The sequence below is a fragment of the Colletotrichum fioriniae genome, assembly GCF_027942845.1.
Source record: "Colletotrichum fioriniae strain IMI 355084 chromosome Unknown scaffold_5, whole genome shotgun sequence".
Lineage (NCBI taxonomy): Eukaryota > Fungi > Ascomycota > Sordariomycetes > Glomerellales > Glomerellaceae > Colletotrichum > Colletotrichum fioriniae.
In genome coordinates this window covers 364,634-386,503 of record NW_027076841.1, presented here as the reverse complement: position 1 = coordinate 386,503, position 21,870 = coordinate 364,634, and the positions used below count along the sequence as shown (strand labels likewise).

At 54.3% G+C, this 21,870-nt stretch overlaps 4 protein-coding genes across 4 annotated transcripts; 1 reads left to right on the top strand and 3 right to left on the bottom strand.

Annotated features, from left to right (window-relative positions):
* Positions 1-502: 502 nt before the first annotated feature.
* Positions 503-2,090, bottom strand: N0V96_004853 (uncharacterized protein; the record flags this gene model as incomplete). The annotated part of the gene is made up of 3 exons (XM_053194845.1): positions 503-568; positions 626-1,818; positions 1,889-2,090. 3 exons carry the CDS (start codon positions 2,088-2,090, stop codon positions 503-505), a joined length of 1,461 nt encoding a protein of 486 aa, XP_053047725.1.
* A 12,517-nt stretch (positions 2,091-14,607) lies between these two features.
* SWC4 (swr complex subunit) lies at positions 14,608-16,587 on the bottom strand (the record flags this gene model as incomplete). Its single annotated transcript, XM_053194846.2, has 1 exon — positions 14,608-16,587. The coding sequence occupies one exon, from the start codon at positions 16,585-16,587 to the stop codon at positions 14,608-14,610; it is 1,980 nt and encodes a 659-aa protein (XP_053047726.2).
* A 667-nt stretch (positions 16,588-17,254) lies between these two features.
* ERP1 (emp24p/erv25p- protein) lies at positions 17,255-18,157 on the top strand (the record flags this gene model as incomplete). Its single annotated transcript, XM_053194847.1, has 3 exons — positions 17,255-17,458; positions 17,586-17,891; positions 18,008-18,157. 3 exons carry the CDS (start codon positions 17,255-17,257, stop codon positions 18,155-18,157), a joined length of 660 nt encoding a protein of 219 aa, XP_053047727.1.
* A 1,242-nt stretch (positions 18,158-19,399) lies between these two features.
* Positions 19,400-21,439, bottom strand: N0V96_004850 (uncharacterized protein; the record flags this gene model as incomplete). The annotated part of the gene is made up of 1 exon (XM_053194848.2): positions 19,400-21,439. One exon carries the CDS (start codon positions 21,437-21,439, stop codon positions 19,400-19,402), a length of 2,040 nt encoding a protein of 679 aa, XP_053047728.1.
* Between the last annotated feature and the right edge of the window lie 431 nt (positions 21,440-21,870).

Here is a 21,870-nt window from a genome sequence, read left to right as displayed (position 1 = left end):
CGACATGCCCGGCATCTCGTTGCCTAGGCAGCATCAAGATACATACACACAACACACACAACGCATCAACACTGTTTGCCTCCTCTTGAACCCCTCCTCCGAACCTGCACTGACGGCCTTTTGCTGTCAATGTAAGCCCGTCCATCCGGCCTCCTCCGTCTAGAGCTACCAGAGCTAAACCCCCACGCAACCGGTGCCTCCCCGTGCTTTTTCTCCAACTAGCTCAGCTAGACTCATGGGGCCTGTTTCCCCATCCAGCCAGCTTCGTGTCAAGGAAACCAATGTATTAGAAAACGCCAGGCTCTTTTTTAGTGGTTCCCTCTCTTGCTCCTTGCGCTTGGCTCGAAATCGTAGAAACAATAATACGAAATGATATGGAATAAAAATAAGATAAGAAAAAAAAAATCACACACATACACACGCGCTTTTGTACAATGAGACGCAGCTGGGTATCATAGCAGCGAGGAAGAGACAGCGAAGCAGACAGAGACCAAGTGCTGTCTTAGGAGGAAATGCCGCGGATAATTCTAGCGTTGTTGCCGACAGCGATGGTGAAGGGAGGGACGTCCTGCAGAATATGTTAGACTAGAGTTTCATCATTAAGGTGCGCATGTCGACGACATACCTTGGTGACAACCGCACCGGCCCCAACGGTGCTTCCGCGCCCAATCCTGACGCCTGGCAGGATAATGACGCCTCCACCAATGAAGCAGTCCTCTTCGATGGTGACAGGCTTGCCAAGTTGAGGGCCCCTGCTACCTAAGCGCTTCTTAGGGTCGGTGGGTAGCGTTGCCGCGTAAATGCTCACGTTCGGGCCAATGTGGCAATTGTCGCCAATCTTGACCTCGCAGGTGTCGATGATGGTGCAACTTCGGCCAACAACGACATTCTTCCCAAGGGAGATATTGTACCCGTAATCGCAAGTGAAAGGCGCTTCCACAACAACGTCCTCGCCCACTCTTCCCATGTTGGTCACTGGCGACGCAACCGTCGGCGAGATTTGGATAGGGTCGCGAGGTTGCAAAATCTCACGGAACAAACGGCCTCGCTCGGTTGGTGAGACACCGTTATTGGGGTTCGTCGAGTTGTTGAACCGCCAACATGCAGCGCTGCACCGCTCGCGCTCAAGAACAAGCTCTTTATCAAATGGATAGTACAGCTTGCCGGCAAGCATATCCTCCTTGTTCGTCGTCCTAGATCGGCTGGAAGAAAATTGGGTGTGCGACAAGGCCAGCTGCGCGGCGACTTGTGCGTTGCTAGTTGCTGGAGGCTGCGGGATGGGGCTGTTCGACCTCGTGGGGTGCAGAATGTTGATTTGCGGCAGCGTGTTGCCAGGATGAGGCGTCTCCGGTTCCGGCACAGTTCTGCTAATGTCGTGCAACGGGGGCACACGCTGGTAGTCCTTTCTCTCCGAGAAGGGGGCATGAGGAGGCCCTTGAGCACTGATTGGCGTCGGGAAGGCGTTCGCTGGAGTGTAGGGAATGGCGGATAGCTTGGTTTCGGGGCTCGCAACCGATGCACTGGGAATCGTCGAGGCTGTCGGCCGGTCGTCGTCAGTCAGTAGGGGTCGGCCCTGAGGAGGGTCTATACGCAAGGGCTGGCCACGGTAGGGAGGTAATGCCTCTCGTCTTGGTCCGACAGCTGGTTGGCTGCCATAAGGAGCTTGCTGTGGCATACCATATGCGCCAGGTGGGACGTAGCTGGGGTCTTTGGACTCCAAGGGGATGGCGGCGGCCTTGCTGTCCGGCTTCTGCCAAGCCGTATTTCGCTGCGGAGGATATCCTGCACAGACAAAGCCTCCACGAAGACAGTTGCTACCTAGAAAAGGGTCAGCGTTATCATTCCAGGAGAAAAAGGGGGAAAATGGAAAAATCAGGGCATATCCTACATTCCGGCTTCTGCTCGTCGCACTTCTTCTTCCTCCTTCGGCATGTAAGACAACCCGTCTTGGTTCGGTTGCTGAAGTTTCGCTTCCTCTTCGCCTTGTCGGATTGAAGCATATCACGGGATCCGCCAGGCGTGTAAGAGCCATAGGCCATAGATCGATCATCACCGTCAGGGCTGGTATTGTCGTAATCATTTGCATCCATCTGGTTGGCGCGTCTCAAAGCCTCCCCAATTTGCTCCTCGGATTGACCTTGGGTAGACGTCGCAGAAGGCTGGTCGTAGTAACCCCTCTCCTCCCTCTCCCTCTCTCTTTCTCTTCCCTCGCGTGAATACCATGACTCGCCCTGTTCCCTTGAATCTTCGCGTTCAGCATACGGGCGATGATCGCGCGAGGGCGTTCCATAGGGTTCACGTGATTCTGGTGGGTGGGGTTGAGAGGTGGTCTCTGGGGACTTTTCCTGACGCCCGGGAGCTTCTCGCCTTAGCTCTACTGAGTTTGACCGCTTTCTCTTATGAGAGCCGTCAACGTCGGGGTAATTTGCTGTTTGATACGGGGATCTGTCCTGGCTTGGGCCGGCCCAGGGTTCCCTCTGGCTTGGGGAGGGCTCTACGGCTGCTGTCGATTTGGGCTCAGGAAGGGCGGGCTGTCCATTGGTGCGCTCGTCTGACGGGGCTCTACTGGCGTCGGGGTGCGGGTTGGGTGGTTCTGACGTTTTTGGTGAGCCCCCATTGAGGGCAGTAAATGTTGACATGATTTAGAACGGCACCTCACCGACTCGGACGTGGAGTGGTGAGAGTCGTTACGTCGCTATGCAGGCGCGTTGGGCCGAGCAAGCGATAGTTGTGCTTTGGTAGAATTGCTGCGCAGATGCAATAAGCGACCGGCGGCAAGGTAAGTTGACAGATAATCGTCGCGTGGTGAGTGAAGAGTCGGCGGGGAGCTTCGGCAGAGATGATGTTGACGAAAAGGGTGCGCAGGAGTTCGCGCGCGTCAATGAAAGCCAGAATCAGCGATTCGGGCCGAGCCAAGCTAAGCGGAATGTTGCTCTGGAATAGCTACAGAGCCGTAGAAGGCTCAGCAACAGCTAGGATGGCGGGTAGCGTTGGGCTGAAGGTCCGAGGCGAGCGAGCGAGCGGCTTTTTGAGACAGGGACGGCGCCTCGATATCTTCCGGACTTGGAGAGTCTCTTGAGAGATGATCTTCCGTGAGAGGTCGACGTGGATGAGTAAGAAATGGGGACCTCTTGTCTGGTGTGGTTGAGATCCAAGTCGTTGCTTTGTCGTGGGGGTGGGTAAAGTTTTCTTCTTTTTTTTTTTCTCTCTTTCCTTTCCTCGCGTTACCCCCTGGTCCCTTTCAAAGATCTGCACAAGAGGGGGAAAAAAAGAGAGTGAGGTGGTATCAAGCGCAATGATGACACTCTTTGCTGGCGGGACAGAGTGCTGGTACAAAGTACAGGTGCAGGTGCAGGTGCAGCTGGTAGTGCTGGAACTGGAACTGGAACTGGAGCTATCTTAGCAGCTGGAGCTATTGCTACTTCTGCCGCCGGTGGTGCTTCGGTACGCGGCGCGCGGAGGTCGCGGGAGCTTGAGCTTTGGACTTTTTTTCTTCCCTTCTTTTTAGTGGGCGTCGGCGGGGGGAGGGGCGTGGGACAAATAATTGCTTGCTGGGCTGTGCGCGCGTGCGTCAGTAAAAAAAAGGCAAGGTACCTTGTCTTAGGAACGTGCGACAAGGACGAGAGAGCGAGAGCGGTGTCTTGTCCGCTCCGGGGGTGGAACAAGGGCAGAAATTGGTGAGAAAGATGCCGCTGAGACCTGAGGCTGTGCAGCCCTTGGTGTATGAATATGTGTGAGAGAAATTGGATGGGAACAGCCCGACCCAGCGTCCCGGCCTGGACGGATGCTCGACGCCGTCAAGAGAGTTTCTGCCCTTGCCTTGTTTGGCCTTTGGGCGGCAGATGAAGGAGAGAAGAAACGCAGATGCAAAAGAGTGGGAGCGAACATTGGGCAGCGGTACATGTTAGAGATTCACTCACTTTTTTTTCTTTCCTTTTTTACTGTTGCTGTTCTCATGAAATATCCCTATTGGGATGTTGTCTGGAGTTTTGCTGCCTTGACAACTACTCGACTTGAGAATTGTTGGCTATGTTTGCTGGTGGTAATCCAGGATTGCTACAGCCTTGGATCCGACACGAGGAAACGAGCTAGTAGTAGTACCCGTAGATGCGATGTTCTGTCTGCGTTGGAGAAGAAGTAGGTGCTCCAGATGAAATCGGCCTTTGGAGCAGTTCAGCGCATGCGTGGTCTTGGCTTGACCGACGGGGTTCGTATTGCGGTTGCGTCCGGCCCGGGATGACAACGACGATGACGATGGGGACGCTCAAAGTCGAAATTGGGATCTAATGTAGACAATGAGCTCCGCAATTTGCTCGCAATTTGCCGTACCGGTGGTGGCTGGAGGGTTGTCCGTCCCGAAAGAGGTGATGGCAGTGGTGAGAGGTGTGTGTGTGTGTGTGTGTGTGTGTGTGTATTGTGAGTATTCGTATGAGACGGAAGCAGGCAGATGAATATTCGCGCCTGCGATTCGGTGTGTCGCCTGCGAGGAAGCAGAGAGTATCAAAGGAACCAAAGGGGAAACTGCGCCGGCGTTGTTCTCCTCAAAATGTACCGTGCGCCTCTCTCTCTCTCGTCTTCTTTTTCCCCAAAGTTGAGAAAAAGAAGGATGAAAAATCAAAAGGGTGAGAATAGAGTATTAGTCCAGCTTCTTGCCGCTGCCCTTGTGTCCAATTGTTCAAGGCCCGTCTGTTCCTTTCTCCCTTTCTCCCCGTCTCAAGGGTTTGTCTGAGTCGAGGGATGATGGCTGCTTTGTATGGCGGCGCTTGAGCGTTTTTTGACGCGCGATTATGCTGCGCCTGTTCGGGGGGTGGAACACTGAAGAGTGAGGAGACAATGTCCCACGTCGCGAGCCACTGAGGTAAGGTGAGGTGACTTGGGGCTGTAACGCGACTCGGATTGCAATTTATCCCGCCAAACCCGGTATGAATGCCAGTTCAAGTCAAGAATACTGGGCGAGTAGGGATATCCGTCTGTATCAATGCTCGAACCTTGCCTGCCGCGCGCCGTTTGCCTTTTGGGTGTAGAGAGTGGACGTGCAAAGTGCAATGAATCTGCCCTGCCTGATGAGTTAGGCTGCGTGACTGTGAGGAGGAAATAGTTTTGGTGGTGTCGGATGTTGACGGGTGGGATGGGCGAAAGGGTGAGATGACAAGAAAGTGTAAGTGTGACGAAGAGGGGGCAGAGGGTAGGGAATATGTTCATATCATGTGGAAATGGAAGTGGAAGTGGTAGCGAACCTCGAGTGTGAAAGTAGTGGTCGGGGTCGTGGTCGTGGTCGTGGTCGTGTCTTGGTATCTAGGTAATCGATTCGAGGTACCTTACTTGCTCCGTACTCTTTCTCTCTGTCTCGCGCGCTCTGTCTCTGTCGTATCCGTACTCCGTTCGTAGTGCACCTAGGTACTCCGATGAGCTGTAGAATGTATCCGTAGAAGCGTCTGGCATCTGTAGCCGCAGCCTTAGTTCGTCCCCGTAGCCGTCGTGGTGGGCAAGGAAAGCAAGGCAAGTCAAGGTATGAACCAGTCGTTGACAAGCCGGCACTGTCGAAAGTCTGTAGGCGAGCCAAGGGCTACCCTTGATAGTGCGGGAACCAGCCAGCCTTTTTCTTTTTCTCTTTTTCTTTCCTCCTGCTGCTACGCGCTCACTCGCCAAAGCTCAACTCCAATGGCCGAATGATTAGAAAGAAGGGTCTCTGTGTGTCCGTCGTCCGTACTCAACGTCCACGCTGGGCTGCGACCGAAATTGCAAGGGAACGTGAAATACCTCTCGGGGTAACAGGGACGAGACGAGGGTCTCGGGGGGTGCCTCTTTACTTTTGTATCCTGTACGGATCAAGAGAAAGAGAGTACAGAATCTCTCCAAAAAAGTACCCAGAGTGCGGCCTCACTCACTTTCTTCTTGATCCTGGTTCCCTTCTCCCGCGAAATCACACCTTGTGTGCTGCATCCACACATAGAGCCCTCTCCTCTCGCTCACCCTTCTTTCCCTGTGTGTGTGTGCAAGTGTTGGTCTGAATATGCAAGAGGCATCAGTATCGCCTCTCTTCATCTTCTCCTCTCATTCCTGGGTCATACCTACGGATCCATCCCTCCCAGACACCCCAGTCCCTCGTCGCTAAACCCGGGAAACACGAGCAGCATTGGGTCGCGGCATGGCGCTTCCCACGGGTACTCGACCGCCACAGAGTACTCGCGCGATACTGCTGCCAGTAACCACTTGCGTTTGTCGTCGCTTCCACGGCCACCAGCTGGGTCCCCTGGCGAGGCATGAACAGGGGGGGGATGGTATGCAGAAAGGAGGGGGCGTGTCAACAGACCATTGGAGACTTTGGGAGAGGGCGTGAGCCACAACCTCTGCAACCCGCGTCTGGTCGCTCCAGCTGTACGTACAACTCAACTGAACTGTGCTTGATGGTAGGTCGACCTGGGCTAGCCGGGCCTGGGCTGGGATATGCCCGCCGTGCTTGTGCCCATCGCCGTCCCTGCTCGCCTTGCCTCCATCCCCAAATCGAGCTCCCCCGTGAACCCAAGGCCGTTGCCCTTCCAAGCTGTGGAATGGCAAATATGTCCTTTCTCTCGACAACCTTTTTTCATCGTCTGTAGGCTCAATGTCATGAGTGAGAGTCAATTTGACTATGCCCACCAACTTATTTTCCGTGTCGCGGTGATTGGTCTCCAGGTTACAAGGATTGGCACACACCATCATCTCGAGGGCCTCACCGGCCACATCGCCCACCTCCCCGCGATGCGATATTGGGCTAAATGATGCACAATAGCAGTGTCCTGTATGTGTACTGCGTACACATACTGCACCATAGTCATGTAGGAAGGTGAGGTACCGTGCACGTACGCATACTTGTGTGCTCGATAATACGTCTCTTAACCTCTGCCACGTGATGGGGGAGGTTGATGGAGGGATCTGCCATCCTTTCCCCCCCTTTTGAAGGCTACCAGCGCATGGCAAGGTGTGTTTTTGGCCCCCGCTCTGCCGCGGCCGTGAGCCGTCGTCATTTCCAGTGTCTCCAGAGTTTGGGGGCAGGAAACAAGCGACTGCCCATGACAAGAGCCGCCGGCTGCTTTCGCCAAAGACGCAAGGACTCACTTCCAGCATGGCGACGACCCGGGCCCATGATTTCGCCAGCGGCCAGGCTACATCCGCTAGCCCTGTCAACCTTGACATGCTCGCCGCCCGTCACGGTCCCGGTCAAATCGTCAGCATGCCGCCTCGACTCCACCATATCAAGATTTGTACAACTTGACCGACTGTCGTTGCCTGAGCAAAGCGTTCCAGACAGTCAGACACTCTCGCGGTTCACCAAGAAGGCACCTCGCGCATCCGGAGACGCTGCCCGCCTGTAGCGTTACACTGGTTTCCACTTGTCGCTCTCACGAAGCTTGACCCTCGCTGTAACCCTTTTGACCGCTGTTTGGCCGGGGTTGTATATCAGGTGTGCCGTGCCGCAGAGAACTGACGCCAGGGTCTCCCACGTTTCTCAAGTCTGGCAGGAAACGGCTTTGATACGTTCAGGAAGGTGAAGAAAAGAAACCCCGTGGCCTAGGTGTCGTTTGGTCCACCAGGTCCGGACCAAGCACCCCGGCCATTGCTATAAGACGTAGGACGACCGCCCTCGGTGCAGAAGCAATCCCGGTCGAACCTTTGGTCCCTTCATCCGCTCACGTCTTCATAAATAGCACATGGCCACGCGGTAGTCCATGTCAAACGGGGTCTCATCCTCGTCATAGTGGCCGCAGTTGGTTTTGACTCGGGATGGAGCGGTGGTACAGCGGCTGTTTCGGAGTGTTGAGGACCTTCATTACCGTGTGCAACAATGTCCCTTCTGATGATGAGTACTCATATTGAACGGAGATTCACTCTGAACGGGAAAATAGTGTGAACATCCGCCAACCAGACCGAGCTATCAGCGAAATTGCCTCGTACCCCCCGGCGCAGGGTAGTAGTGGTGAGGTGAGAGCGAGCATTGCCGGCGGATGCGGTTGATCATCATTATGTAGCAACCAATGGAGCTGTCAGGATAGGGTCCCCGTGTCATGCAGTTTGACGCGATTAGTGACATCTTCTCTTCTCTTCCCTTTCTCTGCGAGCCCACTTCCCTTCGCCGCGTTTAAAAGCACGCTCAGCGTCGTAGCTAGACCCTCAAGTGCGACGCCAACGTCGGGTATCGTCGTCAACAACCAGGCTTAGCTGGCTGTGGCTCGTATTGTCACCCCATTCGATTGCAATCTGCAGCCGCCAACTGGGCCAGCAAACGCGGCAGTGCACCAAGTCAACCGTCTAGCAGGTTTTGGTGTCGAGTTGGCGTGAGATTAGTGAGGGGATAGTCCCATTTCCGCGTCCGCGCTGAGCCGTGTCTCGGCCCTTGGCTCCGTTCTTCAGCGTGACAACCAGTTGCGGGAGACTTTGACTTGAGTCGATTTCTGAGGTATCCGTACGCAACAGCACCGTCTGCACCGCTCATCTTTAGGTGGCATTCTCTGTGCGCGGGTGTCTCCCGGGATGTAGCGACCCTGTAGGGTTGCAATCACTAGTAACTCTCCATGCGTTTGTCGCAACAATCTGGCCGCGCATTTGTCCGGTCGCGGCAGCGCATGCGCCAGTCTTGTTCCGGAAACAGCTACTACGAAATATAGATCGCGGCTGCCAATCTCTTTGCTCGTTAATCGGGGTGATGACTTGTCCCAGGGATCAGATACCTAGGCTGAGTGATGGGTGATGGGTGTTCCTGTCGAGACTTGAGAGATGGAGGGGGACGGTCTGGATGTGCGGCACAGAGCCCAGGTCAAGTGAGTTCGGCGATAGCACTTAGAGAGAGTGACCGTAGTGACTGTCCCATCTTTATTTTTTCCCAGGTTCCCTTCACATTCAAGTCTGGTGGTGGACAGGTGGTGTCTGCTCTCGTTCCTCTGACGGGGCAGGGGTGAAACAAAAACGTTAATCTTCCGATGTAGATGGACTAGGATACAGCCCAAGGTGGATTATTTTTAGCCGTGCAATCCTGGGTGGGACTGGGAGGGCAACTTGACTTTCAGTCTGCGTTGTTGGGCTTATTTACCCCAGCTTTGCCCTGGGACCAATCCGCTCGTCTCGTCTCGTCTCGTTGTCGCGTATATGAGGGCAAGGCGTTGGAACAGAAGGCATTGTGTCGTCGGCTCTGACGGCGGTCAAAGTGTCTCCAGACCAAGTAGTTGCACCCTTCCTTTACATCGTGCGTAGCGCTTGTCGCAGGGCGGGTGTGCGAAAAGAAAAGAGAAAAAAGCGCGGAGGCGTCCGAATCGACCCTCCCACCCGCACCAGCGTCGCCCTCCGCTCCTCGCCCGGGTATCTTTACCGCCGCGACCCACCCACACCTACGGTGATGGCAGCTAAGCGGCATCACTGGTCTGATTGGTTCGCGACAAGTCGATATGCAGCCAACGAGAAGCCCTGATGTGCGGGAGGAGGAGAGTTGAGTAACAGGGCGGTTCGATTCGACACATGTGCTGTGACGAGACAGACGAGACTTTCTCTACGGCGCGACTTGCCCAATCTTCGGCAGTCCAATATTAGCAACCGGGACCACGCTGGCCCGTCGGTTTCGTTCCATGAGATGTTGCTGCTCGAGGTGAGATGTCACGGGCTCTTCGTGATGCCGCGTATAGTTTGACTCGAAGGTGATGAATTCCTTCACATCCTGCTTAGGTCAGAGGTAATGTGATGTGCGCTGCATTGGTCGGAGACTCATGCGGCTATCACGATTTCGCTGCACAAGTGCTGACATCTTGTCACACCCAGGCGCACAAGCACACACCTCCTTCACCGTCTATTGCGCATATCAAAGGTAAGGCATAATAATCTTTGGCCATCAGATTCAGGAGGCAGTCAAACCAGAAATGCGGACGGTCTGCAGCTGGCTGGCTTTCCAACTCGACGTCGCAAACGGAGTTATATTCTTGCTTGGTCGTTGCAGCATTGATCAGGCGCCTTAGAGATATCGCCCGACTCATGTACTTGGTAGCAGACGCTCTCCACGAGGTATACGCCGAGTTCCTCTAGAAAAGCCGTAGCTTATGTTGCTTGCGTCTATCGACGCGACAAATCACGATACTGTCTCGAAATCAAGTCTGCAAATGATAATACTTGTAACCGTATGCGTACGAACTTGGCCGTGGTGGAGCTCGTGAGTCCTTTGCCTGGGTCGCTCGGTAATGAAGAAAGCCTAACCAGACATTGCGGGAATGTCGTCTCGGGGGGCCGGCTGGAGCGAGAAGCATGAGGGGCGAAATGGAAGGCGTTTGAGAGCACCAGCACAGTGGTGCAATGTATTTGCCGTATGGGGGTTCCCACTCCGGGACTGTGTCTGGTTGACCGTTGTTCATCTGTGTGACAGTGTCCACTGTCGCATCGAAAGATCAGACAAATGCGGAATGACCACCGCGATGTGGAGCACGGAAGGAAGGCAACGGTAGCAAACAGCGCAGAACCTCTGGACCGTCAGCCGAACTGCTGTTCGTGTTAGGAGGCCGTCTCGCCAGATCCATAATGAAATGACATGGCCGACGCGTCGAGTGTCCTGGCAAATGCGGCATATCTTGGTCTCCGATGTAGTAGGCAGGGGCGACTTTGGGCGAGCGGGGATGAAAGGCGCAGGATTAAGAGTTGAAATGGAGCAAATTCGAGGACCGAGGTTGCAGGGAGCTGCGAGAGCGGCGAGTCCAAGAGGGAACCTTGGTGAAGCAAACAAAAGCGGGGCAACGGGATTCGAGAACGAGAGAAGTCAGGGACTCAGGTATTCTTTTGCAGTCGAGAATTAAACCCCTGGTCCGTCGTCTGTAGCATTGTGCCGTCACCAACTGATCAGGGATTGTGAAGGTGAGATACACTGTGACAATAAAGTAGGGTAAGCAAAGGCAGGGGTAAAGGGGCACGGCAGCATAGGTGCACATACTTGTCGACCTATGGCGGGAGCCGAGACAGAGTGCCAGACTGGTAGACGGCCGGCCAGGCGAGGTACAATCAGGTGTTGACGACGGCTGGTTGTGTTGGATGTGACGGTGATACATACCAAGCAGGCCAACATTTTGGTGGCTAGAGTAAGATTGACTGCGGTATGAGAAAATGAGGGGGACTGTATGGACCAAGATTCGAGGCCGGCTCGGGGAAGGCGAGAGCTGGAAACAAGACGGCGCCCGGATGGGATTGTGTTGGTTCTTGTTTAGGTAGTGGTCGTCCGCAAGAGTATGTCTCGTCCCATCCAATGTCCTGCACGATGTTGCTATTCCTGGCCATTTACGACAGACAACGAGCGGCGTTCGGTTCCAGCAGACAGTTGAGGGATGCGGATAGCACACCCCGGAATTTGCAGAAATCTCAGGCCCACAGCATCTCTATGGAGATGCTGAGCCCGTGGTTAGTCCAAAGCCGCCGAAACGAAGTTTGGAAATGCGTCTCATTGGCGATAGCAGCCCGATGGGGCGGCAGCATTTGCTGAAAGGGAATGAAAACCGTCCAAGGTGACTCATGAGAGAGTGCGAGAGAGAGATAGAGAGACAGAGCCTCGGTGTTTCGGGAGACGAGGGTCTGGCAAACAATCTGACGGGACAGAATGGAGGGTCGCACAGGAACGATGAACGATTCGGCACCGTCGAGAAAAAATCCTTGACGTTGGCGAGAGCAATGGAACATTGGCACCGGATCTGCACTCGTTGGTTCTTTGCGGGCGACGGGACATCCGCAGTTTGGGGGCTACCGAGCCCGCTTACCGCAGTAGAGATTCAAGCGCGCTGACAGGGGGGGAAGGGGCCTTCCATGTCAGGAACCTACTGCCCAGTTTGCCAGTTGACAACTTCCATTGACGGAAGGACCCAGGTACCTGCCCACCTGCCCAACGGGTAAAAGCGGCAGGAGGTATCCGATTCGTCCACCTGCTCGCCCGCAAACAACCCAACTCTGTCCCTTAGGCAAGAGCTTACCTAAAGCACCCGGCCTGTTTCCTATTCTGCCGCCTTTGATCCTTTCCCATGCTCCCACCAGGATGAATACCTGTTACAAGACTCCCGCAGTGGAAGGCACCTCCATAGTTTAAATGCTCGGCCCGCGACTACCTAGAAGGCACTTTGCTTGAAAATAGGTACCCAGGCACTTAGTCATCCGTAACTTGGTGTAAATCACGGTTTCTTCAACTTGACAAGCGTACTTGTAGGGGAGGAGTGCCCTGTCTGTTGTATCGTCGACGCAAACTCTTCCACCGCAAACTACGAATACCTTAATCTTCATTGCCCTCGATCATCGCAGCCTTTGTGACAACAACTGATCCCTGGGCCTGAGAGATTGTGCCATTCAGGTAGATACACTGGCTCTCTTGTTCGATTGCAACTTTCGAGCAAAAGTAATTGTCCTTCCACATGTTTTCCAAAATGGCGCCCACTACCTAAGTACTTAATCACATGGCCTATTAGATGGTGAGCCCATTGGACAGGTTCTCGACTTCCCCGTCAACCACCTCTCAACTTCACCATATCACGCCTCATTTCTCCCTGCCATGTCTCTTCAGACGTCATCTTCAGACTCCTTGTCGTCCAAGAAACGACCCTTATTTTCAGAAATACCGACGTGCTTCTAATCTTAGAAGTGTCAAGATCTCCACCATGCACAACATCGCAGCTCCATCACACAAACCCTTACACCAGCTTGGCTTGCAGCCAATGGTGTCGCTCGACTCCAACTAAGCGCCCACACATAAGCGCTCCCTCATTCTCCTCGCAAACGACGACGTCAAACTCCACGCTGCTGACTGCCCTTCTTCTAGAAAAATTCTCTTCCACCACATGGCATGGTAGTCTTTCCAAACCCATGAATTTTTACACATTCGAGGCGCCTAGGTCTCTATTAATAACTACCGGACCCAACAGCCAGTTCTGCTCCTGATCCTGGCATCTTTGGCCGAGCGAGCGGCCTGCAGATCTCCCTTTCCCCGAAGGCCTGACTACAACCCACTCCCTGTACCCGCGCCGTGCGACATACGCGCCGGACGAGCAGCTACATGTCTAGATTTCTAGCTTTCTCAACATGCAGGGTACGCAAGCGACCATACATCCCGCGCTCTCTAGCCTGACGACAACCTCTTGACGAACCGACGCCCAGGATACCCAAGGCAAGACACGGAGCCGAGCCCATTGTTCCCTGGCGTCACGCCGACGCCTCTTCCTCGTAACCTCCCCATACGTATGAAACTCTTCTCTCCTGCAGAAAAGATCTCGAGATTGCCAATTAGGTCTCTTGCGCGGCCGCCGCTTAACCTTAACGCCTTCCAGTCACACCCCCATCCGTGGCCACAGCAAAACCAGGACCCTGAAATCAGTAGAAGCACGATCGTGGCACGAAGACCTTCACCGACATCATCTCGATCGGCCTCCAATAACTGGGCTAGCCAGTCTCGTCACAGGCGGATCCGGAGATCTAAAGGGCCATGGCAGCCTCGTGCGTTCATAAAACCCCCCTCACCCTTCCAGCAAACTACATGATCCGGCTCCGAGGCAAGCGACATGCCATGATCAGTCGCCTTCCCAACCGTAACCGCTCTCCGCGTCGATATTTTTAGCTGCCGTTGCTATATTAAGATGATTAGCCTCACCTGCAGCCGCCTATGAGCTGCATCTTGCTTATTGAGACGTCACGTCCTGCGTTGAACTTCATGGGTTCCCCTACACCGAAGGATCACTCATCTCTCTCGCAATCACCTCTATCCCGTCACAATTATAATTGTAAAAAGAAGCGAACTGCAGAGACTTATTCAATTTCTCCCTTTTTTAGTCGTCAAATTTGCCTCCCGTACTCCGTACCCCTGGCATGATATCGTTGTAACAACAACTTACACGATATCTAGACAAACGTGTAAGCGCGGGGCAAAACCGACAAGGTTCCCTCGAGATGCATCATCTTGATATTACCCACTGCCAATCTCTGGCTCTTCTGCATACCTATCGGCGGGTTTTTTTTTTTGGTTTCATGACCCTCCTTCCCTATTGCTACCTCATCCCACTACGACATGGGCACTTCGTCAAGACATGGGCACAGTATCCAGACGTACCCCCGGTCACATCGCCCACGTGAAGCAAAGATGCCTTGCAACGTCGAGCAAAAGCAGCAGTCCTGTTTTCTCATTTTCCTTGTTTCAAGCTTTTGTACATTTTCCCACTAACCCTAGACATACTCCGTAGAGGCGGCGGCTTTTCCCACTTCGCTCTGCCTCGATACCTAAACCGACCCAATGAACTTTGTAGCTTGAAACCTCCCCGTCCCTACCCACACTCCCACGTTCTGGTTCCAAAACATGCCGCCGCCCTTTTGACCAATAATCCATACACCGACACTTTGCGCTCGCATTCCCCTTCTCGTCCCCCCGGGTCTAAGAGGAAGGGAAGGGAAGGAGGAGGGAGGAGGGTGGTTGGTCACGCGCGGAGATGACTCTTTCGAGGTTCAATCTCAATTTTGTGATTACACATATCGTAAGGCGCTTTATCCATCTTCGTCACGGCGCGTAGCGCCTTACGTAGCGAGGAGGCAAAGTACCTAATTCTCTGACGGTACTTTGACGGTACATGACCTTCACTTCCTTCACTTCTTCTGCCTTTTGGCATTCTTCTCCTCACCTCCGGCGCTCATGACGCTGGCGCTCCGTTTGTGTGTTGCCCCACTACTCCCCGGCCGCGCCGACTTTTCCTTCTCCGCCTCCCCCTTGCCTTCCTCCGTCGCGGCCGGCGCAGCAGCTGCAGCAGCTGCTTTGTCCCCATCCGCAGCGGGAGTTGCCTCCCCGCCGCCGGCGTCTCCGTTGGTTTTGGGTTCATCAACCTTAGAGGGCTCGGCGGCTGCTTTGGGTTCCGCGTTTGCCTCGCCCTCGCCTTCGCCCTCGCCTTCGCCCTCGCCTTCGCCCTCGCCCCCTGCGGCGGCCTTGTCCTTCTTCTCTTCTGTAGACTGGCCTTGACCTTCCCCTTCCTTCTTCTCAGCAGCCGCGTCGGGCTCTGGCTGGTTCGCCTTCTCACGTTCCGCCTTCTTCGCAAGCTCGAGCTTGATCTCGGCGTCAATCTTGTCCGTGACCTTTCTAGCATCAAGCAGACTATTGACGGCGCCGAGCAGGAGCTCGTATTGGGCTGTTACCGGTGCTGTGGGCATAACCAGCCTTGGTGGGATGTCGAGCTCGTTGAGTGTGTTCATGATGCGCAGTTGCTGCTGATTCGACTTGTGTGTGAAGAGCTTGTTGATCTTCTCGTAGCGGAACGTCGGTCCGCTGGACAGGCGATCGTGGTGCGTTACGCCGTAGACGTGCATCTCGGCATCGTTGAGCTTGCGGCGTTCCTGCTGCTGCTGGCCCTTCTTTCCGCCTGCCGGCGCCGTCGGTGTCTGCGCGACGCTGCTGGGAGGTTCCTTGTGTGTTTTCTCCGCCGGGGTCGCAGCCGCCGCAGCAGCGATGCTCTCGCGGCGGTCTTTGTTGTCTGTTGACGCGGCCGTCGCTGTCGCTGCAGCCGCGGGCTGTTGACCCGCGGGCGCGGAGGGGCTGACGCCGTCCGCTGCCATGAGCGACTTCCGCTTTTTGGACTTGTCGGCATTCATCAGGTTCTGCAGGAGAGTTTGTAACCCAGCACTGGACTTGAACGCGCTGATGTCCTGGTCGGTGTGTGGGTAATCCAGACGGTTGTAGAGCTCCCGACGCTCCTCGTTGAAACGGTCACTGCGCGCGAGGATGCGCTTGATCTCCAGCAGTAGTGATTCCTCCTCCTTGGCTTCCTCCTTGCTCCGGGTGAGCGCGTTGTTGGCAAAGTCCTTGCGCTGCTTCTCTTGGTTGGCGTTGAAGTTGGCCATGAGCTCGTGGAGGGTGTACTCGGGTTGCGTCATGTACTGAACGGGCTTCTGCACCGCCATCATCTTTGCCGCAACGTCGTAGTAGCGCGCCTTGAGGTCCTCCATAGTCCTTGGTTTCGGCACTGGGATGATAGCCTTACTCTCGTCCCCGTCTGCCGACGCCTCTCCGTTGATTGCTTCTGGCAAGTAGTCGTACCGGTCCCATATAATCGGCCACCGTAGGTCGAAGTCCTTCACGAGCCCTAGCAGGTAATCCGTCTCCTCCTTGCTCCAGTCGTCGTTTTGCAGGTTCGTCCGGTACTGGTCTTCGCTATACTGCGGCACATCCACTTCAACGTTGAACTTCGCGAACATTGAGTTCTCGGGCTTCACCGCCGCCTGCTCTCCTTCCATATCCTTCATGTCGCCATCGCCACCTTGGTGCCCATTTTCCGTAGCCGTTGGTGTCTTGCGTTTCCAGTGCTTCAGTACTAATGCGCCGCTGTCGCCCCGTGCCGAGTTTGTGAAGGGCTTAAGTTCCCATTTTGTCGCTGGTTTCCTGCTTGCGAACCGCCGCTTCTTGAAGATCGATACTTCGGGAACGATGGCGATCGGGTTGTCTCCGCCCAGATTCTGGACCTCACGGGCGAGACCCTTGAGATTTGGACGCGGGCCTGACGTCTTTTGTTTCTTCGCCGGTCGGGGGCCTCCGTGACTGTCGGGGAGATTGAGGACGTCTCGCACGTCGGAGGACGTCATTATTGCGGTAAGTAGGGAGGGAGGGGGTTTTGGCTGGAAAGTAGTTGCGATGCTGCGCGACCGGTCGGAAGGGCGGATTTTATTTTTCGATTGACGATTGCCACTAGTCCGCTCGATGGCATCAATTTATCGCTGGGTCGTACACATGCATCAAGGGGACGGGTATCATGAAGATCTTTTTAAAGTATTTCGTCGATTACGGTGGTCTTCGTGGGGTCATTGGGTGGAATCCGATGAAGAGAGGCGGAGGATTAGGATTGTTTCTGTCCTTCAATGTCTCCGAAATCTCGAATTCAAAAAGGTACATTTCTTTGGACGCGCAGGTCGCATTGGCAGGCGCGCAGTCTGTCGTTTGGGGACCGCACGTGATCCACTTCCTCCCCCAAGTCCCAAGTGGTAGTGGCCAATGCCACCCCTGTTCCACCACCAATTTTTCGAACGTGGCAGCTTTGCAACTTACTCCCGCGCACCCTGGGACTTTAATGTGGGTATCCGAGCGAACTGGCTGACCTGGCGCTGCCGACTCGAAGAAACGAAGCATTTCCAATTCAACCCCCTCGATAGCCGACAGACGACGAGCACCACGAGTTCGAATCGACTCTGCCCCGAGAAACCTGCGGTTCGCCCTCCAACTCATTAGTCACATTTAACTTCCGTCGTCGACAACATGAGGCCATTTCTCCCCTTGCTCTCGCTGAGCGCAGTTGCACAGGCGCTGTACTTCTACATTGACGGCACGTCGCCCAAATGCTTCTTCGAGGAGCTCCCCAAGGACACGCTCGTTGTTGGTCACTATACTGCCGAGGAGTGGGATGACCGGATCAACCAGTGGGCCAAGCACGATGGCCTCAGCATCTACATTTCCGTTGACGTAAGTTAACCCCCTGGTTCTCGCATCCCCCCTTTGGAGCTACCACATAGCTATGGGCACATAGGTCACTCTTACTGGCGTACCCATAAGAGCAAGAAGGAATAAACGCTGACCATTCATCTCGTAGGAAACCTTCGACAACGACCACCGTGTAGTTTCCCAGCGCGGCCAGGCATCAGGCCGTTTCACCTTCACGGCTGCCGACGCCGGCGACCACATGCTCTGCTTCACCCCGTCTTCCACCTCTGGCCGCGCCGGCTGGCTCTCGCTCCACTCCCACAACGGTGGCATTCGTCTGACACTTGACCTCGCTATTGGTGAGAGCACCGAGATCGAGAGCTCCGACAAGAGCAAGCTCGAGGATATCGCGACCCGCGTCAAGGACCTCAACGCTCGTCTGCAGGATATTCGCAGGGAGCAAGTCTTCCAGCGTGTAAGTCTCCCACCATTAGGGCCGAGAAAAAAGCTTTCTCTCTCAATCTTTGGGATGGGAGAGATGGCGCCAATGGTGTATCAAGGGACTATGTAATGCTAACGAAAACGAAACAGGAACGCGAAGCCGAGTTCAGAGACCAGTCCGAATCCACCAACGCCCGTGTCATCAGATGGATGCTTATCCAGCTTACCGTCCTCGCTGTTACCTGCACCTGGCAATTGTCTCACTTGCGGTCATTCTTTATCAAGCAGAAGCTCACATAAGAGAAACAACAATAGGGGTTGGGGCGTGCTTGTTGCGCTCCGCAAGAGCAGAGAAGGGTCCATTGGCCATGCTCAGTGCTTGATAGAGCCTCGTCAAGAGGGAGGGAGGCTTCCAAATTGCTCAGTACGTCAGACCACTGCGGTCAGGGGCTGGGCAACGGATTTGTAATGATATACACACCAATTGTAGCTACGAAAAGCGAGGCTCGGTCAATGAAGCATACGTCGAATGTCAGTATTCTAGCTTGTGTCTTGCGCAGCAAGGCATCCAGTTATTGTGCACACTAAAACCCACATATGGCGATATTTTCCAAGTTTGTGAAAGGGCTAGTCCTCGACTATTCGTCTATCAGCTGGCGTTGAGAGATAGCTTTCATTGACAGCTGGATGCGCCACATACGCACCCGTTATCTGACGGAATGGATGTAGCAAGCCCGGCCGCGCGTGAATCTCAGCTCATAGTAAAGCACTTGAGCCTCTTGTCATCGCTCGACTTCACAAGCAAATTCTTTGGGAGGGATAGCGCGACTCTGCTCATCTAGGATTTCAACTAACACCGTTCCAGGGTGGCAATAAGTAAGGGCTGTCTCATCTGATCGCCAGCAAGCGACGTGAAGGTCTAGTGAAAAAACCGATCAAATCTGCAGCAGGACAGACCAAGTAATGCCCTGAGATGTTGAAGATCAAAAGTGAGTGGCGAGGCACATGGGAATAGGATGGGATGAAATGTGAAGTTGGGCTGGTATTCCCACCTGGTCTTTTACCAAACTGTTAGGCAATTGTGGAATGAAGATGTTGACCTTGTCGTCTGTTTGAGGCTCACAATACTGGAGTGGTAGAGACATACAATAAACCTCCGTGTATACCACCCACACGAGGGGAATCAAGTTATGGCGAGCGCTGTTGAGACAGGAGACCACAGAGCTTCGTGCTTGCTAGCGGCCTTGTCACATCATCCCAAGCTTCTATTGAACCCCAAGTTCACCTTTCGAAGTAACCTTTACCTGCATAATTGGGAATATCTTGGACTGATCCAAGGCCTGGATACCCTCCCATAGGTGAAGCCCGTGAAGTAGATTCACAAACGAGCCTTATAGTAGACACCAGGTAACAGGCAAATCGAATGAGTCGAACATTGCCCGTCATGTGTGGTAGATAAGAAGAGTGGGTATATTGCCATTCAAAAACAATCCAACGTCTCGTCAGCTCCTAAAGCCATTTCCAGCCGCCAGCCGGCGCCGATCACAGCACGCTCAGCCTCCCCTTCACCTCAGGACCGAGCGGCAGCTCAGCCATCCTCTGCTCCTCAAGCTTCTTCATCTCGTCCAGCGTCGCCCTCCGCGTGAGGGCGTTCTCCATCTTCCTCAGCGCGAGCTCCCTGTTGACCAGCCGAGAAAAGGCCCGGAGCGTAAAGTCGTCCGCCTCGTGGCCCGAGGCCTCGAGACGCTGCAGGGACAGCACCGTCTTGTTGACGTCTTGAGCCCTCGCATAGCCCGCGATCAGTGTGTTCCAGGTGACCAGGTTCGGCTCGACGCCGTGCTGGCGCATTTGGGCGAGGATTCGCTCACCGGATCCCTTCTCCTTGCTGAAGCCGTGCAGGAGGATGCTCCAGGTGAAGACGCTTGGAGCAGGGTGCAGTGGCGGTGGAGCAACCTCGCTCTGCTTGTTACCGCTCTCCTGGACTTTGTTCAGCTGGACTTCGATATTCTGAGCCCCGGTTTGTTGAACCTCAGTCTCCTGGACCCCAGCCTTCCTGCTGTCCCTTCTCCCCTTCGAGGATTGCTTCGCTGCATCGGCTGCTCCGCTCCGCTCTTCAAGCGTGTACTTGAGCATGTCACCGACAATATCCAACGCAGCACGGAGCATGCCTGGGTGCTTGCAGAGCGCCTTGATAAGGACATCGTACATGAATGACCCCTTCTCCTGGACCAGCTTGGTGGCGCCGGGGCTGCCCTTCAGGATCTCCTGTCTGAGGTACGCGTATAGCGAAATGAGGTTGATGGGCTGCGACATGCTCCTCACGTATGCGAGAAACATGATGCTCAGGGTTGCACTCGTCGGTTCCATCTTCTCATGGACGGCGGACATGGCCCTGTCAAGTGCAGGGAATAGCTGTCGAGCCAACTCCCAATCCGCTGGCATCTGCAGGCCTTCCTGGCCCTCGAGGTACATTGATAAGTCCACAGGAAGGAGAGCCTGTAGTGGTGCCAAATGGAACACCTTTGAGTAGAAGTGCAGCATTGGCCCAAAGGCCGGCATGACACCGGGCGTCCACTTACAGAAGTGAAGCAGGCACATCAGTAGGTCGTTGAAGAAGGGGACATCGATCTCGTGGCCCTCGACAGCTCCTATGACGGCAGATTCGATACTCGACGGTGAAAGAGCTCGCTTTCCCCCATCTAACAGAGTAGACCACATGATCATGTCTGGTTCAAAGTTGTGCCGTTGCATAACCTGGAAGACCTCCTCTGCAACTTCATTTTGATCTGTCAGGCACAGCGACCTGATCACTGCCGTATAGTGTACCATATTGGGAGCAAAGCCATGCTCTATAAGGGTGACAAATGCGTCCGCAGCCGAAAACCCGTCGTCAACCTTGATTTGGCCACGCTTGAGACTCAATATCGAGGTACACAAAGATGCCCACAGGCCTGAGTCGAGATCAACACCTTGGTCTGGAATAGAGTCGATGGCCATCTGCAGAGCCAAGTTCTTATGCAGAGGGCTGACTGCAAGTCGTCTGGCCATGTTTTGGAGAGTATTGCTGTGTAACTGGACATCCTTTTCTCTCCAACAATCGTAAAGGGCTATCAAGATGGGCAAGTCTACTTCATGCGTCAGCATGTAGATGGTGTTTTGCCTCAGAGGGATATAGGCCGCAGGTAGACGCTCAAAGACCGTCACAACCACGTTACAAAGATGTCTCCTCTGCTCGGTAAACTCAGGCTTGGATAGTTGACTTTGCCATTTTGCGAGGAAGTGAATAGCATCACTGATGGCATAACCCGGCGGCTTGATATCGCGGGTGGTAATTTCGAGGATGGCTGCAGCCCGATCAGGGCAAGACCATAAAGCAGAGAACATGAGCTTTCGCCACTTTATCTTCTTCTGCTCCTCAGTCCAAGTCGGCCATTGCTCGATCGTGTCTTCAACGGCTTGACGGTCTTGGATCCAGCTGAGGACTTTCGGGACTTTATAGCCTTCGCCGAAAGATGCGAATCCGTACAGCCTTTTACAGTCGTTCTTCCAATTCTCAAAGTCTTTCAACTCCTTCTTGGTCATGCGATGGCGGAGGTACCCATATTCCAGGTATCTTCTCTTTCTCTCTTTTACAAGCTCAGAAATCCATGTGTCGGCATTTCCTGATGTGAACTCGTATTTCTTCTTCCTCTCTCCTCCATTCTTAGGGGACCATGTGTCGATATTTTTCGAGGTGAACTCTGTTCGCCTCCGGCTTGCTTCGGCATTTATGGGTGCTCCGATAGGCGTTGGCGCGTTTCTCGATCCTGGCTCGACTAATCTTTTTATCTTGCGAATGCGAAACGGCCGTTCTGTGGAGGGTTCTACAGCGGAAGCGGTATTGGGTCGAGCTTGGAAGGAGGTTTGGATATAACTATTCGCTGTGAGGTTGCCGCGTTGTCGGATGTGTCGTAGACATTGTCGGCTTGCTAAGGAGTGCGACATCGCAGGTGTAGTATCGGGGCGTTAAAGCC